Below are 22,893 nucleotides of genomic sequence, written 5' to 3'. Positions count from 1 at the left end.
TGTATGCCATGTGGTTTTCATCTGAGAGGTGTGAAGGGGTGTGTTAGTGCATCTGTGTATGTGTGTTGGGGGAAGGGTACACACTTTATCTCCTTTGTGAAAAGCTACCCTCTTTGTGGTGCCACTAAAGAAAAAAACAGGTTAATTTACTTGGATTGCATTTGTCTTAATCTTCCATTTGAAGCAAGCAGACAGTGAGAGGGAGGGGAGAGGGAGGTAGATTGGCACGTGGTAGGAGAGTGAGATGGAGTGGGAGGGAGGAGGAAGAATGATTTTAGGTTATTATGAAAGGAAGATAGAGACAGAGAGTGAGGAAGAGATCCCGTGTCGTACAGACGACACATCCTTATTGCGAAAGGGGGCTGCAAAGCTCGGTCAAGAGAAAAAAAAAAATCTTGCAACGTTAGAAAAGCCAAGTCTCTGTTATTGACGCAGGGCGTTTGAGGCGCGCAGCATCCGTCCAGCATCAGCAGCATCACTGAAGGAGGCAGAGACACTGCGAGCACGTCCTCATTCATAGCTGCTCTTTCAAAGGTAAGAAAGCGGTTTCAAATACATTGTCATTCAAACGATTCAATTAACATGAGCATTTATATTCCGATAATTTCTCAGTTTTTGTGATCTAATGTGGTATCGTCTCAAGCGCGTTTGTCTAGACTGTTCTAAGTATAGAAAGCGTCCCATAAAGTATTTTGCATCAAAGGATTGCGCAATAAATAGTCTACCGGAATTATATTTGGAATATTTCGGTCATCTGGTGGGGGGGGGGGTCACTCCGAACACGTCCTCATATGTGCAGTTATTAATAATCAGATTATATATTATTTTAATTAAAATAATAATTAATCTTTGTCTGGCACAAAAAAAAAAAAAAAAATTAAAATAATAATAAAGGTTTATTAATAAAGGTAAATTATGGTGGCAACATTAAACTGAACACAACAACAATTTACATCTTAGTACACTGAACCTTGAACATAAATGCATTTATAAAATATTTCTATTTATTTCACTTAAAGGAGATGCATTGACTTCTGCGCAGGGGCTCAAGTAAAGTACATGGAGTACCGTGTGAATACCATGGTATATAAATATGGTAATTCTTCAGGATCATGGTATATATCATGTGCCAGTGTATTAATGTGATAACATCAACATGGCATACCATGGTAAACTGTACCACTGTACTTTTTTGTAAGGGAAACTCCACAAGAAGAAGACTTAAAAGACTGTATAACAAAAAATACATTTTTATATAGGAATACATTTATGGAGGTATATTATATGTCTGTATTATAGCCCCAAAACATTGTTCCATTGTTCAGGGAGTTTAAATACATTGAAAGGAAAACAGTAAAATGTACTGTATTTGCAATTAAATCTTCTTCAGCAACATGTTGTAAAGATTAAAGAGTGTAAGCCTGAGTCTGAATTTAGTGCTGTAACAAACTGCTTCAATTCATAAATTCTGAGCATGCACATAAACTCACCAAGCTCACCAAGGTCACTAACCGCCTTGTTCTGTGACTCAGCCCAGTGGAATGAGAGACTTGTCGCTTAATGTGTTGGGGTATTTTTCTGTTCTTATCAGTATAATCTGATTGATAAGTGTCGGCTCCACTTGAAGTACTATGCATCTCAGTGTTTTTGCTTTTGGTTCATCTTTGAGTCTTTGTGCTCACTCATTTTTTTTCTTCCACTTTCTTTCAGCGTTTTCCTTGTGCTAGACCCTCACTGTAAGCATTGAATTGGCTTTGAGCTCTTACATCTCTGCCTACCTCTTTTTCAATACAATTTGACACACTAAAACATATTTTACAGATGTTAATTTAATAAGCATGACTGTGCAAACTGAACATGACCTGCCTGAATTTTAATTTTGGTCCAACCACATCTTGGAAAACACAGGTTTGTTGGTGATGGTTGTAGTGATATAAAGGTGTTTTGAAGGTAGGGGACAGTCATGGCCAGGGGTTAAACCTGAAAGTGACAGACAGAGCAGCAGCAGCAAATTAAAGCTCAGTGAAGCACTGTAGAAAACCACACATCAGACTGCTAATGCTGGCCTGCCTGTGGCTACAAGCAGCTCGATCAGTGTGCTCAGGTGTTCGACCAGAGCCAAAAATGAGAGACAGAGAGACAGAGAGAGAGAGAGAGAGAGAGAGAGAGAGAGAGAGAGAGAAACGGAATTATGTATTTCAGAAATCTACACCAGCAGCTCTTGGACTCTGTGATGCTGATTCAACCAAGCTCTGATTTTGACAGGCTTATGACCTAGAAGGATTTGTAAAATAATTCATGTAAATATAGCTTCAGTATGTCATGGAATGAGGGCGAGTGCTATATCCACACAGCCTCATGAAACATTCAAATTACCTCTTTGGGCTCGGAAGGAGATGAGGTTGAGTGATTGAGCAGATTCGGATAGCTGGGTAATAAAGGGAGATCCAAGATTATACACTCATGCTTTATGCTTGATTAGTCTTCACTTCTACTCTTTTGATTACCAGTCTATGTCATATCTGTTGCAACTGAATGCTATTTAGTTCCAAGAACTGATTTTCTGCCTAAAAATATTATGGTTTCCATGCGATTTGTTTCTGCATTTTCAAGTTTAGGACCTAAAATACATCTAAAATCAATAAACCTCTATTCTCTCTTATTTCTAACCATGCAGGCAACCTTGTAAATCTGGATTTGTTCATATTGCAGAGCAAATATGATTGTTTAAATTACTCACAGCTCAAAACTGTTCTGTAAAAAAAAAAAAAAAAAAAAAAAGTCAAATAACCTTAAAATGTATATTAAATGTGATAAGAGCTTAATTAAGCTTAGAAACCCAAGCATAGAGATTGATGATGTATTTTCTTTTTTCCACTTTGATATTATTTTTAGGTGGCCACTGATTATAAAAGTTTTGATTTTTAAGAATATGTTGTTTTGGGGTGAAATATGTGTGACTTCAGAAAACATTGACAGTCTATGGGAAAATCGGTGACATTCAATATGCAATTTTCCCATCAATACCACCAATATTTTATATATAAAAAAGGTATTGTTTAAACAAACGTTGCAATTCCGCTATGCTGGGTCTGGTTCTGCTATGGAGGATTAATGTTTATTCAAATCAAATACAGTATTATTTAATATAACGGAATCAATTTACAGTATATTGTGTTACACTAATAAAAGTAATTTTTAAAGGTCAAATCAGGTACAAATAGCTCTAGATGACAACTTTACAAGTTCACATTGTACAGTTTTGTTGCTTTTATTGCATTCCTACCCAAATGTGAAAACAACATGTATTGTGAAAAACACTATACAGATAAAATGGACTTGATTAGGAATTCTGGAATAACTGAGGTGTTACCCGAGATTGGCTGGTTTCAAATAGGTCTGGTAGAGTGAAGATACAGTTAACCTGAACAGGGCCAAATTAGAAGGGGCTGGCCCTTTATTTGACCAACTGTATGTTAAAGGGCATTACAATGAAACCCAATCCTTACCTGAGACCGTGTGACCCGATCCTAACCGGCCCAAACGGTACCGTCAGATTTTAAGCCCGAACCTGAAATCGCTCACTCTCTTTATAATTTTGTCTCCAAGCAAGTATTGTTGCAATAGGCTGGATTTTATGTAAGCATTGTAGACAACATTCATAACCGTATTGTAACAGTAAACATACCGTTTTAACAAGACCCCTCAGCACACTAGAGCAGAAGGAAAACACATTGGCTTTCCATTTATCAAGTGCCAAAACTTTGCTTGGTGCAGAACAATCTGGAATCATGTGAAACAATGTAACAGTCACCTCTTTGTAGCCTGAACTTGTTCAGAATGTTGAATCTTTGTGAAACCTGCGCTAAAAACAAGGTAGATGCAGCACAATGAAGGAAACAGAACACAGGTCTTGACATACATTTTTTAAACTTTAAATTATTTTTAACTTGACACAGTGTCTGAAGAAACAGCGAGACACTAACTCGTCTGTTTGCCCTTGTCTGTGATTGAGAGTGCACACACAAACACTAACCCGAAGTCATACTTGAAAAACTGCCTTGAACCCGGCCCGAAACCCGTGGTTTCTCAGGTCCCATCGAGCCTGGTTCAAGTTGCAGACCTCTACTGTAATTACCATTGTACTTTTTTAGTTCTTTAGTGTTTCCTTCTAAATATTTCAGTGTAAGTGGTAGCTTAAAAATTTTTTTAACGAAGGTGACCCAGTAGTCATTTCATAGATCATGGATGAGAATGAAAATTAGCTGCATCCACAGTGAAGTGAGAATCTGTGTTAATGTGAAATGAAAATTATATTAGTATGGGAGCTGGAAGTACATTCCTGTCAAAGTGCTGAAAAATTATCCTTGAACTGAATCTGAACTGAAGTGTCACATTTAATTGAACAGTGTGTTCATCCACAAGAGTGTGTACTTACTTAACCCTGATCCGCACTTATCCAGGTCATGAGTGCCTTCAGCAGTCCAGAATTCACAGTCCAGCTTTTAATGGGATTACTAATAAAAATTTCTGATCAAATAGAGAGGGATAGTTCACTGGGAAGGGCAGAGATCAGAAGGCCAAAAGTCTTTTTCAGAGGGTGGTAAAGGTCAAGAACTGCCACATCTGCTGGGTTATGGAGCTCTTGTTGAGATCTGGGCATGAGAAATAATGGACGGGCCTGTATGTGACCGCGGAGGTGGTAAATGGTTCTTTGATCGCTACTGTGAAGTGCTCCAGTACAGATGAGCCTCTGTTTTGTGTCCTGCAATGAGTACTTATGGGACATAGAGGAGCCATTGTTCTCCTCCAGGCAGCCCTGCTGCAGATGCTGTATCTGAGGGTGAGAACATGCCATGCTTCAATTGAAATCACTGGGCATCGTAATTGCTGTCTCCCTCGGTACGGCCGTCTACAGTATCCCGCGTCATCTGTTTTAATGGGTCTTATTGCACTTCACTGTGAGATTGGCAACAGTTGTCTTATTGTATTATTATTGTTGTATTACTTCTGCACTTTTTTCTCTATACATCATTTTAATAAAAGCATATGAGATGCACACTAAAACTTTGTGCCGGCAATTAAACACCTTACTGCCATTGCCCATGTTTCCATTGATCATGGTATAAATAATTCATATTTATATGAATTGGGGGTGCCGGGGGGGGGGGTTGTACTTGCTTGTTTTGATTATTGGGGGGTTACCTCCCCCTGGAATCTACACCCCTGGATGTGACCCAGTGCTCCACCTACACGCCATTTGTTCCATTTGTTTTTTTTTTATACACCTTTTTCACCCTTTTATACACCTTTACAGTAGTATGCATGTCTTTCTTAAAAAATTAAAATAATAAAAAAAACAACTATATTTATTATCTTATGTGGATTCTTGTCACAAAATTAATCATAAAAATACAATAACAGAAGATAACTGGTGAATATTATAACCACAAATAACATGTTAGTGTTAGCACCATGAATGCGGAATGTAAACATGATAAATTACACAAAATCTGCTGCATATATATTACTTTAAAAAATCAGCTTCTTGAGTGGTTAAAACAGCTTCTTTTACTGATCTCATGTTAATTCAGTTGATAGAATGTTGTAACTGATAACTCATTTTAATGTCTCATTGGTTTTGTTGTCAGTGTGCATCTCATATTAAAATGCTCTTCTAAACGCCAGTGTGATGGCAGTGTCCGAATCTTCGCAAACAGATTTCTTTGACCTTTTTAGCTCTGAGCAAAGAACGAACAAGAACTTTGCTGTGAGTTTATCGGAGCCTTAACTCTTTTGCTAATCAGCTAATGCTGATCATTTCGAAATAGCCACATATCGTTTGATTAATTGGACTGGACAAAACAGTATATAAGTCTTTATTAGTCTTAGGGGTGGGCAAAAATATCGATTTTCTGATGCATTGGGATCTTTATTTGAACGATCTGGATTGTTAAATTACTCTACACACAACACTCTACTACAATGAGAGGAAATCACTCACATTTGCATCCAAATTTCGTGCTATGTGACTAATATATACATGTTCGGCAACTGGTTAAAATGATAAAAAATTTATAAAATTTAATTTGTCAAATTAATATTTTCGTAATGTACCTAGTTAGAATGTCCCCTGTATAATTAACAGCATTAGCTGGGAGATAATTTCTTTCATGTGTAAGCAAAAGGGACATTATAACTGAAATATACCCACATGAATCAATATCGATATTGTATCGAAATCGTAATCGAAATCTATATCAATACCCAGCCCTAATCAGACTATCACTAATAAGAAGTTTTAGTGTTAACACGTCAATTAACAAGAATTAGATTTATCAATGTTTGAAATATCATTCCATGAAATAATCAGCCTTTTGAAAGTCACCAAATTTCAGCATGGTCCCATTTCAAAAGGACAAGCATATCATCGTCCTCTATGAAGTAAGCCAGGCTATTAAAGGACATTTTATATTGGCTGTCTGTCAACACTCACAGACTATCTTGTTAATATTGCAGTTACCAGAGGGCTAGAGGGTCTACTTGAGGTTGTTTGTCTTCCTCAGGTCTCTTGCCCTCTTATACTCTCTCTTGAGTTTGATACATGGCTGTGGCCTTCAATGTCCAGACTGGTACTACCGTACGTATCTGCAGGTCAGAGGAGGAATTAAGTGCCATGGATACACATTAAGACATTTGAAACTGGGGTTGCGCAGGCTGCTGCTGTAGTTTTATGTACTGAATGTATGCATAATGTATATATTATAATGTATATTCTGATAGGGAAAAAATCAGCTGATCGGCCAGCTGGTACACTACCCAGAACCCCTCTAAAACCAGCAAACAGACCAGCCTGACAAGACTGGAAAAGTGCAGCAAACCAACTTATGCATGTTTAAGCTGTTTTTCTTTCAGCTGGGTATGCATTATTATGTCTTTGTTATGTGTCTTAAGGTCTCCAACATGAGGCAACCTTCCTGCCCACACTTTATATGTTGTTTTTAGTACACCAGAAAAGAACTTCACAGTGCAGAGGCACCACAGTGCAGTTTAAACTCAATTGAGAGGGTTCAGGCTTTACAAAATTGTATCTGTCATGTGGATGAAGCAAATTCACAAGAATTGTGTCTCAATTTAGTACTGATCTTTGAAAATGTGAAATCTGAGCTACAGAGATCTGGTTTCAGATATCCACGAAAGTCGGTTCTCTTCAACACTTGCTGTCATTCTGCTGTCTAAGGCCATATGCTGTACCCAACCTCAGCACTTTTCCCCTGTGTCTGTCTGTGCTTTCCTTTCCCTTGTGTTGGCACCAATTAGAGCGACTGTGACAGTAAGGTAATCCAAAGGTATATTATATCAGCCTGTAGGTGACAGCTCAATATACAGTATATGCCCTGGACAGCCACACAATATTCTATGTATACAAGCTAAATTAAATTGGTGGTGTAGTTTTCTTTATGCGCCACACTCAAGCAGAAAACTGCCAGCAGATATACGCTCAAAATAATTATGACTGTCAAATCTTTCACATATTAAGTTGCATTATTTTTTAGGCTTATTTCAAGATAAAGACGTGTGCTCTTTGCTTTTTGTATAGCAGCACTCGAACCCTCATTTAACATTACATTTGATTATTGCCGCCTCAGTGAGTGATAGCTAGGTGAAATATTGGGAAAGGCAATGCTTAAATAATGCATGGCACAGGCCTAAGATTATGCATGTCAGTGGGGTCAACAAGACCTGATGTGTTGGATTTGTGGGCCCTAATCAGCTATAAAGTGTAACAAAATTAAAGCCATTGTTAAAAGTGTTGGGTTTAAAATGGAATGTGTAATTTTTGTAGCAACAATTTTTTAAAGTTGTGAAAGATAAACCTGTACAAAAAATACAAAAATTAAATAAAAAAAACCCCATCTTAAACCAGCCTAATGTGGTTTGCTGGTCTTAGCTGGTTTCCCAGCCTGGTCAGGCTGGTCTGTTCTGCTGGTTTTAGAGGGTGTTTAGCTGACCAGCTGTGCACCAGCTTGGCCAGACTGGGAGACCAGCTTAAACCAACTAAGACCAGCAAACCAGTGTAGGCTGGTTTAAGCAGTTTTTTTCAGCAGGGAAATAGAGACCTAATAAATAGGCTTGGGATCGATGCCTTTTTCACGCATCGGTAATCGGAAGATTTTCTGATGATTATCGATATATATCTGGATTTTTTTCAGATGTAAATTGGGCTGCTCGTTGCACAACAGTCTTTGTCTCTTCAGACATGTTTCTCAACACAACTTTAATAAAGTGTGAGCAGCAGGGTAAATTAAAGGGGGTCGCACCCCGGACGTGTCTGGCGGACGACATGACGCATTCTAAAATTGAAAACAATTATTTATTTTCTCCAAAAGGTACACCGCCAACGCTAGTGTCAACATTCTGAAGTGCCACGGAGCGTAACTTGCATAGTTTTTCATTAAATTCGACACAAATCATTATCAAAGGACAAAGATTATTTACGTTAGTCATCACTGGATCATCTGTTGTGTACATGTATTTTTCATAGAGCCTATTTTCAATTACAAGTATATTGTTTTGTGGTTTGACAGTTTGAATGAAAGACCTACAAACAGAGAAATTGCATAATAAACGTTGCCATTTCTAATTTTTCAGTTTGCGCAGTTTTACCAGTTTCATAAACTAACCTGCTCATCAATGTCACTTTGTTCATTCTTGAAGAAGTACAATAACCTTTGTTACTTTGGACTGCTATCTCCTGCGCTGCATCAGCATGTGTGTGTGTGTGTGTGTGTGTGTGTGTGCAGTGTTGCCAACTATTTCTCATGGGAAGTCACCAAAGGCTCGCTGAAATGTTACTAAAAGTAGCTAATCACGTGATGTCATTTATTACGTAAGACGTCAAATTTGCATATGTAAATGAATTGGTATAAAGAGCTATGGCAAGTCTTTAAAGGTGCAGAATCATATGTTTTATTTATTTTTTTTTTTTATTGAACTAATGATTTAACAATTAGTATTTAACTACTAATAGTTTAGCTATCACTAATTGAACTTGTCAAACATTCAGTGGGGGATTTCTATTTATTTATTTTGTTTTGTAATTAAACTGCATTGTTGAACAATGACAAAGTCCAAAATTATCCTAGCAATAGCAACCAGGGTGGGCAGCGGTTTAGTGTTGGGGATGTTTTTATTATTATTTATTTTTAAACATGGATTTATATGCCTTATAATGCCTCACGTGGAGCTGTTTTGGAGATAATATGTAATAATATATATATATCTTTTTTTACATATACTGTATGTTGTGTGATGCTGAATCGTCAGTGTGTATATATGGACTGGCCATAGGGAGAACCGGGACTTTTCCCAGTGGGCCAGCCCTGAAACGGGTCTGAACAGGCGGCGATAAGCTGAAACGGGCCGCCGTGTTATGCCGAACTGTCACGGTTCTGGCATTTGTGCAGGCTCACACTGTTGTTTGTTTTTCTCTCTCCCTCGTGTCTCACAGGTGGAGCCGACATGCGTGATTAGCGTTTCCATGAGAATGCTGATCGTTCCCGTGGAGGCGCTGATCATGGCAATGATTTACTCGCCTGTTCCACCTGCTTCTCACTGATTGCACTGCCTACTTATTCCTTGTGTTTTCCCTCTTTCTTTGCCAGTTTATTGTTTGCTGTCAAGTGTTAACCGTGCTCTCTTGTTTAGTCGGAGATTGCTCGTGTGTCTGTTGGTTGCCTGTATCTAGAGGTGTGGTTACCTTCCTGTTCACCTTCGCCTGTACTGTCGCCCATTTCCCTTTGAGGAGGATTCCTCAGTGTCTGCCCGCATGAGAAACTTGCCTGGGCTTTGCTTCGCACCACACTAGCTTCAATGGACTCTCTTCTCTCTTCTCTTCCTGACTTCCACAATGCACACACTCATCATACTAACTCACTCATTCCTTAGCCCACTGAGCGGTTATAGCTTTTGACTCTGCTCATCACTGCAGCCGGTGCCGGGTGTGCCTGTCCTTGATTACAAACGTTTTGTTAATAAACTCATTGACTGTTTCCCATCCGCGTTTGGGTCCCTTTGTCTCACCTCACCCTTTGACATGAATGGGCTGCGACTGGCTGAAGAGGGCTGCGATATGCTGAAGGTGGCCGCGATATGCAGAAAAGAACAGTGACACCCCATTTTCACAACCGGCCAACATTAAACTGAATGTTTATGATCTTTTAAGTGAATAAAGTGCTACCGTGCGCTGGACAACTTGGATCGTGTTTTTTTCTGCTTCAGCTTGCCTCAAACAAGTTTTATCATAAAAACTAATTTTTCACTACTGTAAAATGATGTCACTGACAGAGTTTCTCCATGCACGCCACACATATCCGACTAATCGATAATGAAATTTGTTTTCGATTATTTTCATTATCGACTATTATCTGTTTTAGCGATTAGTTGTTGCAGTAATAAAACAGCATAAATATTTCACAGATATTTTATTTCTTTTGTCTTAAGCACAATGACAATATAAAGGCCAATTATTTAATTTGCCTTAATTTAGTTTGTAAACTACATGTTGTCTTAATAATATCAAGTTTGCTTTATACATCAAAATATATATCTGCCTTTATTCTTTAGGATAGGGGGTCAAAAAGTTGCTATCAAAAAGTTTGAAAACCCATGAAATAAACAACCTGCTGCCTTCTGTTTCATTTCTGTATTCAATACATCAGCTTAAGTAAACACTCAGTAGTATCTGTTAATTACACATTGCTGTTTAAAATTTAATTATGCTCTCTGCTCTGCTTTGTTGTCTTGGTTCATAGACTCTAGACTTAATGGCATAGTCATTGTAATGATTGGATTTAATGTACCCAAGATTTTCAGTGTGAAAACAATAGGTTCGAGCTTTGTGTCACTGTTCAAACAGTCACAGGAGATGACTCGTTGCTCTGCGCAAACATGCAAACAATCACAACAAACTGCTAATCATGACATAAATACTCATTAAAGGATGCCCATGGTGTCAAACCACCACTGTTTACATAACCAGCTGACCGATTGTTTTAGATTTGCTATGGAATGGCTCATAAGATTTTTTTTCTTGTTAGAGAATACCAACAAAACAGATCTCTTTTTAATAAACTCAGTTGTTTCTCCTCACCTAGACAGAAATTAGATTAAATGGGGAGCACCTCCTGAGGAAAAATACCCTAGAAATCTCACATGCATCTCCGCTAGAGTTTCATATGAGATCTCAACAATATCTCAAACTGTGTGTGCTCAGATTTGCAAAGATACCAAAAGTTAGAAACTTAATATGATCAAACTCTTCCAAGACCAAATTATTTGGGCTATGCTTTCCATGTTAATACTCTTACTGTATATCAACTATTGCCTCATTTGTTTCTATTTTTTTACTTCTCCTAAAAATGTTTAGACAAAGTTGATATTTACATGAAAAAGAAATTAGAAATTTTCCTTAGGCATTGGAAAAAGAGACACCTTTAATGCAATGCAGTAAACCAGAACCCAATGTAGTTTCCAAATAAGTTTTTGACATCTGTTTTTTTTTGCAAAGAATAGAAATGTGCTTTTCCAGCGTGAATCATCATTATAATTCCACCCACCACTGCGGTTGTAGACCCAGCTATCAAGTTCTAACTTTATCTGCAAACTGGGATTGCAAACACTGAATATTTATTCAGTGACAAGGCCATGACTTGGGGACACTAATCCATACATATTAGATCAGGCTTGGATTGGTTCACTGAATACCAATTTGATGGGCTCTGAGAATATTTTGACCCTAAAGATATTACTTGCTGTATCAGCCAAAAAAAAAAAATGCTTTGGTTGTTTGAAAAATTAGAATTTCTGTGTTTCTTTCATTTCTTGTGCTTCCCTTTTAAGAAAGCATAACCCAGTCTTTTTAAAGAAGGTACCCAAGAGAACCTGAAGGAGATATGTAGACTAATCAAAAATTCCTTAGATGTGTTTTTGTGAAGTCCCTACACAGACTTCTGACTTAAACAGGCCACCTGCTGGTAAAAATCCATTTTTGGGGCCTTAGTCCCATTAGCAGATGTCAGGGCAGCAGTAAAGCTCCATTGCCTGAGGCAGTCCTTGGGTCCTACAAGTAATATGAATTTTTATAGAGAAAAGGAAGTACTAAGAGATTACTGTATGGTAGATGTTAGGCATGCTGGGCAACTGCAGATAAAGTTTATTTGCTATATGTGTGTGTTTGAGTTTCTTGTTACACTTTGATTTACTGTATATGGCCTTTTGTGAATTTGTAGCTTTGGTAATTTGTGCATTCCATGACAAACTGCCTTCTCCTTCCCATACAAGCATTTACTGTGGTGTACCACCCAGATCTGCATGCCTACACATTATGACATGGACATGCACATCAAGTAGTGCAGAATCTTTTAGCCAGCACATTTTTTATAAACTGCTAATTCCCAGGGCACACTACAAGAGAAACTCTTTAAAACCTGATTACATTTAAAGACTCGTGTTTCTTGTTTTCTGTTGTGTTATCATTATCAACTTTACAGTATATCAATGTGTATTTGAACTGGTTCATTTACATTAACTGTCCAAACGAACCGATTCACTAACATGAATTGGACTTCGCAGCGTTTCACATAAGTGAATCGGTGAGTTGTTTATTTTAACCGGTTCATTTACATGAGCCGTAAGAATGAACTGATCCACTTAAATGTTTAAACTTTTCTAACCCTAAATATGAGAAATATAAATATTGTGTTTTTTGATGCTACATCACTACTTGTTGGAAAAAGTAGGTCGTTGGCGCCACTTTATTAAACAGACAAGTCCAGTGGAGGCACAAGTTTATTCATTTAAATCTTAATCAACCAACAGTGACTTTGAATGCACCCCGGGTTGAATGAAGTCAAACTTCGGTTCGTTAAGATAATGTGAACGATGTTTTCCTTTAATGTGTGCACCTGCGTACCGCACCCGAGTCCGCTTGAAAAGGTGGTCTGGGGTATGGTTCATTTGAACTCTTGTACTCTTCGCTGCTGAGATGAACACAACCATACCAAATTGCAGAAGTGAAATGCTTGTGATGATGTATAATTTGCGTCTTTGCAGGCTCGCGATCACAATTGTTGTGGTATAATGCATTTTACATACCTGCTTATGTCCAAATAAATACCATTAAAAGAGCAGCTCACATTCTTCACATCTCTTGCAATGCACCCGTGGGCTTACGGCAGACAAACGCTAAAATTCGTCACATCATTGCACATTCAATGCATCCGCGGCAGACAAACACAAGTGTTGTTCTGTGGATGGCAAGTTTTCGTGGAAATTCCAAAGAGACAAACTTTAATACTTAACACAGTGACGACTTCTGGAGTTGTTACTTAGTTACAGTGGTAAACAGCTGCCGCTTGTACTCATGTTGATGATGTAATCGGACCGTGGTTCGGACCCAAATAATATGTGAACAGAGACCAGTGGAGGTTTGCAACCCATGCTGTTGAAGGATTAGTTAACCTAAAAATGAAAATTTAGCCATACTAGCCCTCATGGGTTTGGAATGACATGATGTTGAGTAAATGGATTGCTGTATGATTTTCTCTTTTGAAGAGTTGTACTGGTTGTTTTTCCCCCACAATTACAATGAATGGGGACTGAGGCTTTCAAGCTTAAAAAAGGATGCAAAAGCACCATAAAAGTAGACCAAATGACTCCTGCGCCATATTCCAAGACTTATATTTCAGTTTGTTTCTCACACAAAGTTATAGGGTGACTATAATAGACTTGGAATATAATTCACAAGTCGTTTGGAGCACTTGTATCATGCTTTTCTGGTGCCTTTTTTGCTAATTCAGAGTTTGACAGCCCAGTCCTCATTCACTTTCATTTACTGAAAAAAGTGGCCAGTATGTTCTTCCAAAATTCACTTTTTGTGTTCCATGGAAACAAGAAAGTCATGCAGGTTTGAGATGACATGAAAATGAGTAAATAATGACAGAATATAAATTTTTTGCTGAACTATTCCTTTAAAGTTATCTCCTCTTTTTCATCACAGAAAGGATTGCAGAAACATGTCTGTATGAGTCAGACACAAAACCAAATTAACCATGAGCTTATATCCACTCAAGAAAGCTCACCTAAAAATAAAACTGTCTCCTGACTATAGCCTCAATCTCAACAAAGGAAGTGATCATTTAAATGTTTTTAAGGGGTGTCATCTGGCTTCTTTTCTTTCTCCCCAGGAGCCAACAGGCCTCCATTGCTTATCTAGGTGTGGTTGAAGTAGCAGGATGACGAGTCTGTTGTGTCTGCTGTCTCTCAGCTCTCTGGCTCTGAGCTACGCACAGGGTAAGTATGGTCTGATCTGTTGTCTCTTACCATCTCATCTCACTGAAGATCCCATTTGAAAGTATGCTTAGTGGTCTCGCCCTTTCCCCCATTTGGGACATTTCGTTAGCACTCACCCAGTTGTTTTCTGTATTCTCTCTGCTCCACCATTTCCTTGTTGAAACATCATTGAAATGTACCATGTCACTTTGATGGCAGCTAATGTGTCTGGCGTACATGGTTTTAGGATTTTGCATCTGTGGGGAGCCAAGAATTCAGATGAATTATTCATTATGTTATTTTAGATCACTAGGCAGAAAGGATTTGATTTACTTGAGAGGTGTTTATGATGGTCAAAGAAATCTAGGCCCTATTAAACATGAATAAAAATGTGGTTTTATCCGTAATGCAATTAACTTTTCAAACCACATTCAAGTCTAGAGCCACACTTTTGAGTAGCGGCATAAAGTCTGGTCCACTTTGCAACAAATTCTGTCCAGGAACCCCCCACTGAGACAGGAAGAGACTGTGTGGCCTACATGTGAAGTGAGCAACCTCAGTTTACAGTTTGTTTTTATGTGTTGTTTAGGGGCAGGGTTATCTGAAATAAGGGGTGGCCACACTACACTTTGCATTCCATTCACTCCCATTCAAATGCATCCGAATGCGGGAGACCAAAACGCAAGCTCATGTAAAGAAATTTTGCATTCGGCTGCAGGCGAAAGTTCAAGTTTGGTATGACGAGAGGATGCGTGACCAAAAAAAGATCAAAACATCACATGCTGACCATTTGGCTCAATACAAAGAATATTTCAAAGCTGCGTGTTTTATTGTTGCAGGAAAGTGAGTAGACAATATATTTTAACATTTTAAAAATAACATTATACAGTATTTGTTATTTGTGATGTATTATTTACTTACACCAGAGGCCCTCCTGCGTCACATAATATCCTGTTTCGTTGCGTTGTCCGAAAAAAAATGTGCATGCTCAAAGCCTAGTGTGACCGCCAATATAGTTCATACGACAATAATAGGCCTGCCAGGAAAAAATCCTATTCAAATAATGATGCCAAAAAACACTGAAGAAATTAGTTGAAATGTGTGAAGACTTTGCATTTAGAATTCAGACCTATGGCCAACCAAAGTTATATAAACTGATTACAGTATTTCACAGACATAACTAGGGATGGGCAATGCCACTTACTTTCTTTTTGATCTGATATCAAGTACTGTCAATGCCAATATCACCCATACCAATACCGTTAGCTCTAATAAATAGAAACTTTTTGCGACTTCTGAGGATAAAATGTGTCATTTTTAATATTATATTTAAAAAATAACTTTCAACATTTATCGGCCTAAACGGACTTCTGTTTTTGTTTATCATTTAACAACAATTACGGAACACTATCAAAGTATTAACAACTTTACATTTAAATCAACTTATTAAAAAAACATCACACAAATTCATTTAAATAAATGTCACATTCAGTTTCATCATTATTTAGTGTGAATTAACTCCAGATGCTGTTTCTCTGTTTTTCTGTCATTGCGTCAGCCAAGCACTGCTGCTTATGTTTGAACAATAATTTTTTTAATTTAAAGCTATGCATTAATTGACATGGTTAATAAATAATAAAATCACTAGAGTAAAAAAAACTTCAGGATCAATATTTTTTATGTGTGGATCGATATTCTCATTACAACTGCAGTATCAGTACTTTAGGATCAATAAACCCATCCCTTGACATATCTCAGATAAATAAAATGGAATATAGAGTGCCTGCAACAGTGCCTGCCCACTTTTTCAGCCGCCTAGGTTCCGGATGTATTTTTACCATGGATTTCATCAACACTTTTCAAAAAATTCTCCATTAAAGAGTTGTAAAACATGAACCAAACCAACCTACAACAGGTGAATCGTAACATTACAGACTTTGTTTTACAGCAAAAAAGTATTTTGAAAATCTGACTGTGTAGTCTGTGTACTTACCATCCTTCATGAGGGCACAGACTACAATCCCATGAAGAAATGCGAATTACGTATTTGAATATAAAATCTAGGAAATATATAAAACTGTTGATTTAGGTTGTTGATTATAAGTATAAAAGCAATACAGTTAATGTTTATTGCAAAACATTCCGATAAACACAAAAATATAAGTAGTTTAAGAGTGCAGGGAGATTGTCTCGTTTGTATCACTCAGAGTGCATCATGGGAGTGGGTAGTCGCTTCCAGTTTTATTTTGCAGGCGATGTTGGCCGCGGCGGTTCTCTGATTGGTGAAGCTTTCTCTGCTTGAGCTTGGGTAATGTAGTTGTTCAACAGGAATACTGCTATTAAAGACAATGACATTGAAATAAGGCAGATGGATGGCTCATGGTAGGTCTGTCTTTAAAGGCTTCTAAGATAGCGTTGAAAATCAATTCGTCTGAATGGGATATTTAGATAGACTGTTGCGCTCCCACACAAATACAAAAAAATCTTATCCTTCAAACATTGATGCCACTAACCAGGCATACTTTGGCACATTCAGTTATTATTGCTTCAACCTGGTACCTGGTAAACACGACTTCTGTACCAGGCAGACTGGCCAATCAGCCAATCAGATTTGAACTGCACGTTTTCTGCTAGCTCTGCCATTTTTGTGACTCTCAGTGTGTATACTGCTCCTTTCCAGTCTTTGCTAGAACTAGATTACTTATTAGGGTAAGTGTTTAGTTATAGTAAAAACAGCATAATGGTATAATGGACATTGAAAGAAATGCACACATATGTATAGAGCAAAAATGGCAGGCATTCAAGTTGAATTGGCTAACAACACAATCACTGGGTTTCTAGTCTATTACACATCAGTAGCTACACTAGACTGTGTGATGAGCTGTTCAGAGATTTCAGTGGAAAATAACTTAAGTGGCAGTTTTGAGCTGTTTATCCTTATTACTGGAGGCAGCCAACACACCACTGAAATTCACTCTAATCCCAGAGCGAAAATACCTCCTGGGGAGCCAGCTCTGCTTCTCAGCTCATCTCTCCTCCTCTGCCTTTCTCTCATTGCCCTAGTTTCCAGTGGGTCTCACCAAAACTGCATACAGTGCATCCGGAATGTATTCACAGTGTTTCACTTTTTCCACATTTTGTTATGTTACAGCCTTATTCCAAAATGGATTAAATTCATTATTTTCCTCAAAATTCTACAAACAATACCCCATAATGACAACGTGAAAGTTTGTTTGAAATCTTTGCAAATTTATTAAAAATAAAATAAAATAAAATAAAATAAAATAAAATAAAATAAAATAAAATAAATAAATAAATAAATAAATAAAAATAAATAAATAAATAAATAAATAATCACATGTACATAAGTATTCACAGCCTTTGCTCAATACTTTGTTGAAGCACCTTTGGCACCAATTACAGCCTCAAGTCTTTTTGAGTATGATGCTACAAGCTTGGCACACCTATTTTTGGGCAGTTTCTCCCATTCTTCTTTGCAGGACCTCTCAAGCTCCATCAGGTTGGATGGGAGCGTCAGTGCACAGCCATTTTCAGATCTCTCCAGAGATGTTCAATCGGGTTGAAGTCTGGGCTCTGGCTGGGCCACTCAAGGACATTCACAGAGTTGTCCCGTAGCCACTCCTTTGTTGTTGTCCTGTTGGAAGATGAACCTTCACCCCAGTCTGAGATCCAGAGCGCTCTGGAGCAGGTTTTCATCAAGGATGTCTCTGTACATTGCTGCATTCATCTTTCCCTCGATCCTGACTAGTCTCCCAGTTCCTGCTGCTGAAAAACATCCCCACAGCATGATGCTGCCACCACCATGCTTCACTCTAGGGATGGTATTGGCCAGGTGATGATAGGTACCTGGTTTCCTCCAGACATGACACTTGCCATTCAGGCCAAAGAGTTCAATCTTTGTTTTTCATGGTCTGAGAGTCCTTCAGGTGCCTTTTGGCAAACTCCAGGCGGGCTGTCATGTGCCTTTTACTGAGAAGTGGCTTCCGTCTGGCCACTCTACCATACAGGCCTGATTGGTGGAGTGCTGCAGAGATGGTTGTTCTTCTGGAAGGTTCTCCTCTCTCCACAGAGAAATGCTGGAGCTCTGTCAGAGTGACCATCGGGTTCTTGGTCACCTCCTTGACTAAGGCCCTTCTCCCCCGATCGCTCAGTTTGGCTGGCGGCCAGCTCTAGGAAGAGTCCTGGTGGTTCCAAACTTTTTCCATTTACGGATGATGGAGGCCACTGTGCTCATTGGGACCTTCAATGCTGCAGACATTTTTCTGTACCCTTCTCCAGATCTGTGCCTTGATACTATCCTGTCTTGGAGGTCTAAAGACAATTCCTTGAACTTCATGGCTTGGTTTGTGCTCTGACATGCACTGTTAACTGTGGGACCTTATATAGACAAGTGTGTGCCTTTCCAAATCATGTCCAATCAACTGAATTTACCACAGGTGGACTCCAGTCAAGTTGTAGAAACACCTCAAGGATGATCAGTGAAAACAGGGTGCACCTGAGCTCAATTTTGAGTGTCATGGCAAAGGCTGTGAATACTTATGTACGTGATTTTTTTTTCCGTTTTTTAATTTTTAATAAATTTGCAAAGATTTCAAACAAACTTCTTTCACATTGTCATTATGGGGTATTGTTTGCAGAATTTTGAGGAAAATAATGAATTTAATCCATTTTGGAATAAGGCTGTAACATAACAAAATGTGGAAAAAGTGAAGCGCTGTGAATACTTTCCGGATGCACTGTATACACACACTCAAACATGTGAGCACACGCACATACACACAAGTACTACAGACACGCCTATGCATGCAGCACTCCAGTGGATTCAATTTGTGAATTATAAATTCACAAATCAAAGACCACAAACACGCACTTAGGGGTGAATTCATTAAACATTTGCAGAACTTTTGTGTGTGGTTTTTCAGTGTAAAAACCTGAGCTGCACTGTGTATATAAGTCATTGTCATTGTCATTCTTTTCCTACTTTCTTTGTAAATTAGGCCTATTATAGATTGCATGTTGTTAACAAGCCTAAGCGCTATTTGCCTGGTGCAATTAATGTTGCAGATTTTTTTTTTTTTTTTTTTTTTAAAGATGCTTTTGTAAATTTTTTAAATAAGGCTCCAAACAAAAGTTAGGGAGGAGATTTTCCATCTAGGCATCCCTCCACCTCCCCAGAGCTCAAACCCATTCATGTGCTCGAGCCTATCCATTATGGACAGTATGCCAAATCTGTTTACCTTAATGCACTCCAGGACTATATGAACCAGTGAACTCGCTGATGGAGAAAAGTGCTAAAACTGGGCATACAGATATAGGCACATGGTCACAGTGGTGGAGTATTGCTGTACAGTCCAGTAAAGTATGCAAGATAACAGTGGTCTTCTGCATCCTCCAAAACCGATCAGGAATTGCACCATGCAAATAGTGTTCGGCACTGAATTTTGAGCCGTGTTTGTGTCGTAATGTGATTTGCATAGTTCCTTTTAGTGAATCAGGCACTTAAACAACAGTGCATGCAAATAAATGGCATCAATTCATTCTTAGGGTGCTTTCACACTGGCAGTTTAGTTTGAAACAGAGCACGGTTTGCATGAAAAATTGGTAATGTGAAAGATGTCATGCGGACTGGGGAGCGCACCGCGGTACAGAACCCGAGACTACCTGTAGGAGGTGGTCTGAGTTCGGTTGCAATGGAACTGCAGCACAATTCAGGTGAATGTGAAAGCAACTCGGACTCGGGTGTGCACTCGTTCAGGAAGTAAAGTAACCTGTGCATGCGTTTTAGCCAATGACGACATCATTAGTTTCGACAAGACACGAGGATCCACACATTCCTGAAAGTCCCAAAAAAGTAATGACACCACAATGACATACAAGTACAATCAACACTATAAATACTGTCTGTCTATCTGTCTGTCTGTCTATCTATCTATACAACTTATAAATACTATATATAAATACTATTATAGGGTATAATAGGAGATGACAGTGGCGATAACTTCACCTTGGACACGAGCGTGAGTTAGCGTGCAGTGTAAACAAAGATGCAAATTAATTCCTTGCAATCAGCTGTCTCCTCAAAAAACACCATTTGCGAGCCTTCCCTTTGACATCTGATGAGTTACGCCATGAAGCGCACATATACGCAGTTGTCGTTCACTATGCTGTGCATAATGGGACCAAAATAACACATTGCGTTCACCATGTGTGTTTGTGATGATGTAAGATGAACACAAATGGACCGGGTTCGATAGAATCAAGTGAGTGTAAAACCAGACCAACGCTGCGGGGGGCACCGGGAACAATCGAACTTGGAGTCGGACCGCAGCAAACGTGCCCAGTGTGAAAGCCCCCTTAGTGACCTCCCCCTCAGATTCCATCAGAAATCACACATTAAGTCAAGTCATTTTTTATTTGTTTAGCACTTGAATGATGTTTTAATGTCTGTAATGTCTTAAATGCCTTAGAGTCCTCATTAAGCAGTTTCATTGAAAAATGTAATTGAAAATCATGCCTTAACATTATTTGTCTTTTGGCTCCCAGAGGGTCAAGTAATGTATGTATCCTGAGGATAAGACATAGAAACAAAAAGAATAATATTAACGTAGATGCCATTCACTTTATTTGGAAGCAGAGTTATGGAATATGAGAAGTGTTTTCGGTTCCGGTAGACCTGACTAAAGCAGCTTAACTATGGTTTGAGAGATGAGTCTTTAGTCTATACCTAAACTGAGTGTGTCTGAGTCCCAAACAATGCTAGGAAGGCTATTCCATAGTTTAGGAGCCAAATAGGAAAAGGATCTACCTCTTTTTGAGGATTTATAATTAATAATAATTATAATAATTTTCTTTATTCATCACACATTTGCACATATACAGTGAAATTCTTCTTTTTCACATATCCCAGCTAGGCTGGGGTCAGAGTGCAGGGTCAGCCATGATACAGCACCCCTGGAGCAGATAGGGTCAAGGGCCTTGCTCAAGGGCCCAACAGTGGCATCTTGGTGGTGCTGGGGCTTGAACCCCTGACCTTCTGATCAGTAATCCAGAGCCTTAACCGCTGAGCTACCACTGCCCCCATTTAGTTATTCTAGGTACTATCAGCAGTCAGAATTTTCCAACTGTATGTGAATGTGACACATTAAAGCATGATAGAAGGTTGCTTAAGTACTTAGGAGCTAGAGAATTCATAGCTTTGTAGGTAGTTAGCAGATTTAAAAGATTTATTAGAAACCTAACAGATTTCTGATGTAGTGATGATAAAATTGGGCTGATATGATCATATTTCTTAGTTCTAGGAAGCAATCTAACTGCTACATATTTAACCAATTGAAGTTTGTTCCATGTGCCTGTAAGACATCCCCCAGTAGTGCATTGCAATAATCAAGTCTCGAGGTCATGAACACATGAATTTGCTTTTCAGCATCAGAAACAGAGAGCATGTGTCGTAGGTGGAAGAAAGCTGTTCTACAAACATTGTAAATGTGATTTTTAAAGGAAAGATTGCTATCAAACATAACACTCAAGATCTTAACTGTAGAAGACGACATAACAATACATCAAATTTTTTATATCATGGACAGGAAATTTGTCAGGTCTTGAGGAAAAAGTTGAGTATCATCACCTTAACAATGAAAACTAATTAATAACACATATATTATGACAGTCCTAAAATATGTAATGAAACACCTATATATTTCAAAGTATAAACACACATACTGACACAAATGCAAACACAAAGTCATATATAATACAAACTTAAATCTGACCCAATTCATATCAGTCAGATGAATTCACGGCTACCTGGAGACTTTACTGTATGTTTTCAAACTCCCTAGTTACCCTCTCTTCTGTCAAAATAGCTGAGTGCTTGCAATTATATCTGACAGCTTGAATCCCCTGCTGACTTTCCCTGGGTAGAGCACACTCCCACTCTGAGTACAAATATGCAGTTTTTGTTTGGCATGAAGAGAGACCTTAAAAAGCAGCCAAATATGTCAGAGAAGTCAGAGGGAGAGCGATACGAGAGTGCAGCATTGGAGTGTTTTCTGAGTGTTTAAGAAGTTTATGTCATTAAGAATTTTACATTTATTGAGAGTTTTGCTACTGACCTGAGTGAGCTAAGAAAAGCACAGAGAAGAGTGCTAACAGTATGCTAAAGGCAGAAAAATAAAGCCTTACCTGAACTATGTCACGGCTCTCCGTCTCCTCCTTTCCATACCAAACCTTGAACTGTGTTACATTGGTACCGAAACCCAGGACATCTCTGAGGAGATACGTCATCATGGAATCTTCATCACTGGGCGAAGTGATCAAGACCCTCGCCGGCATCCAGCAGAACCAGCACCAAGCCCTCGTCGAGCTGCGACTGGAGCAGGAACAGCATTTTCAACTCCTGCTCCAGGCCCAAGCGGAAGACAGACAGGCATTCTGGAGCCTGATCACCCACAAGGGGGTTGCTGCTGCGACCCCAGAGCCCACCTCGACTGTACCACCAGTTACCCTAGTAAAAGTGGGGCCCGCCGACAATCCCGAAGCCTA

The 22,893-nt window shown here is 38.7% G+C and overlaps 1 protein-coding gene across 2 annotated transcripts in view; it reads left to right on the top strand.

Annotated features, from left to right (window-relative positions):
- Window positions 1-273: 273 nt before the first annotated feature.
- LOC127426297 (contactin-2-like) overlaps window positions 274-22,893 on the top strand; it is a 49,974-nt gene continuing 27,354 nt past the window's right edge. For both annotated transcript variants that reach the window (XM_051673014.1, XM_051673016.1), the window contains exons 1-2: window positions 274-534; window positions 14,247-14,352. In XM_051673014.1, the coding sequence (XP_051528974.1) occupies window positions 14,295-14,352 (58 nt within the window). In that variant the 5' untranslated portion in view covers window positions 274-534; window positions 14,247-14,294. The remainder of the gene's footprint in view (window positions 535-14,246; window positions 14,353-22,893) is intronic.

Source organism: Myxocyprinus asiaticus, chromosome 35 (assembly GCF_019703515.2).
Source record: "Myxocyprinus asiaticus isolate MX2 ecotype Aquarium Trade chromosome 35, UBuf_Myxa_2, whole genome shotgun sequence".
NCBI classification, from domain to species: domain Eukaryota; kingdom Metazoa; phylum Chordata; class Actinopteri; order Cypriniformes; family Catostomidae; genus Myxocyprinus; species Myxocyprinus asiaticus.
The sequence above is the reverse complement of the archived record's forward strand: the minus strand, read 5'-3'. Positions and strand labels throughout refer to the sequence as shown.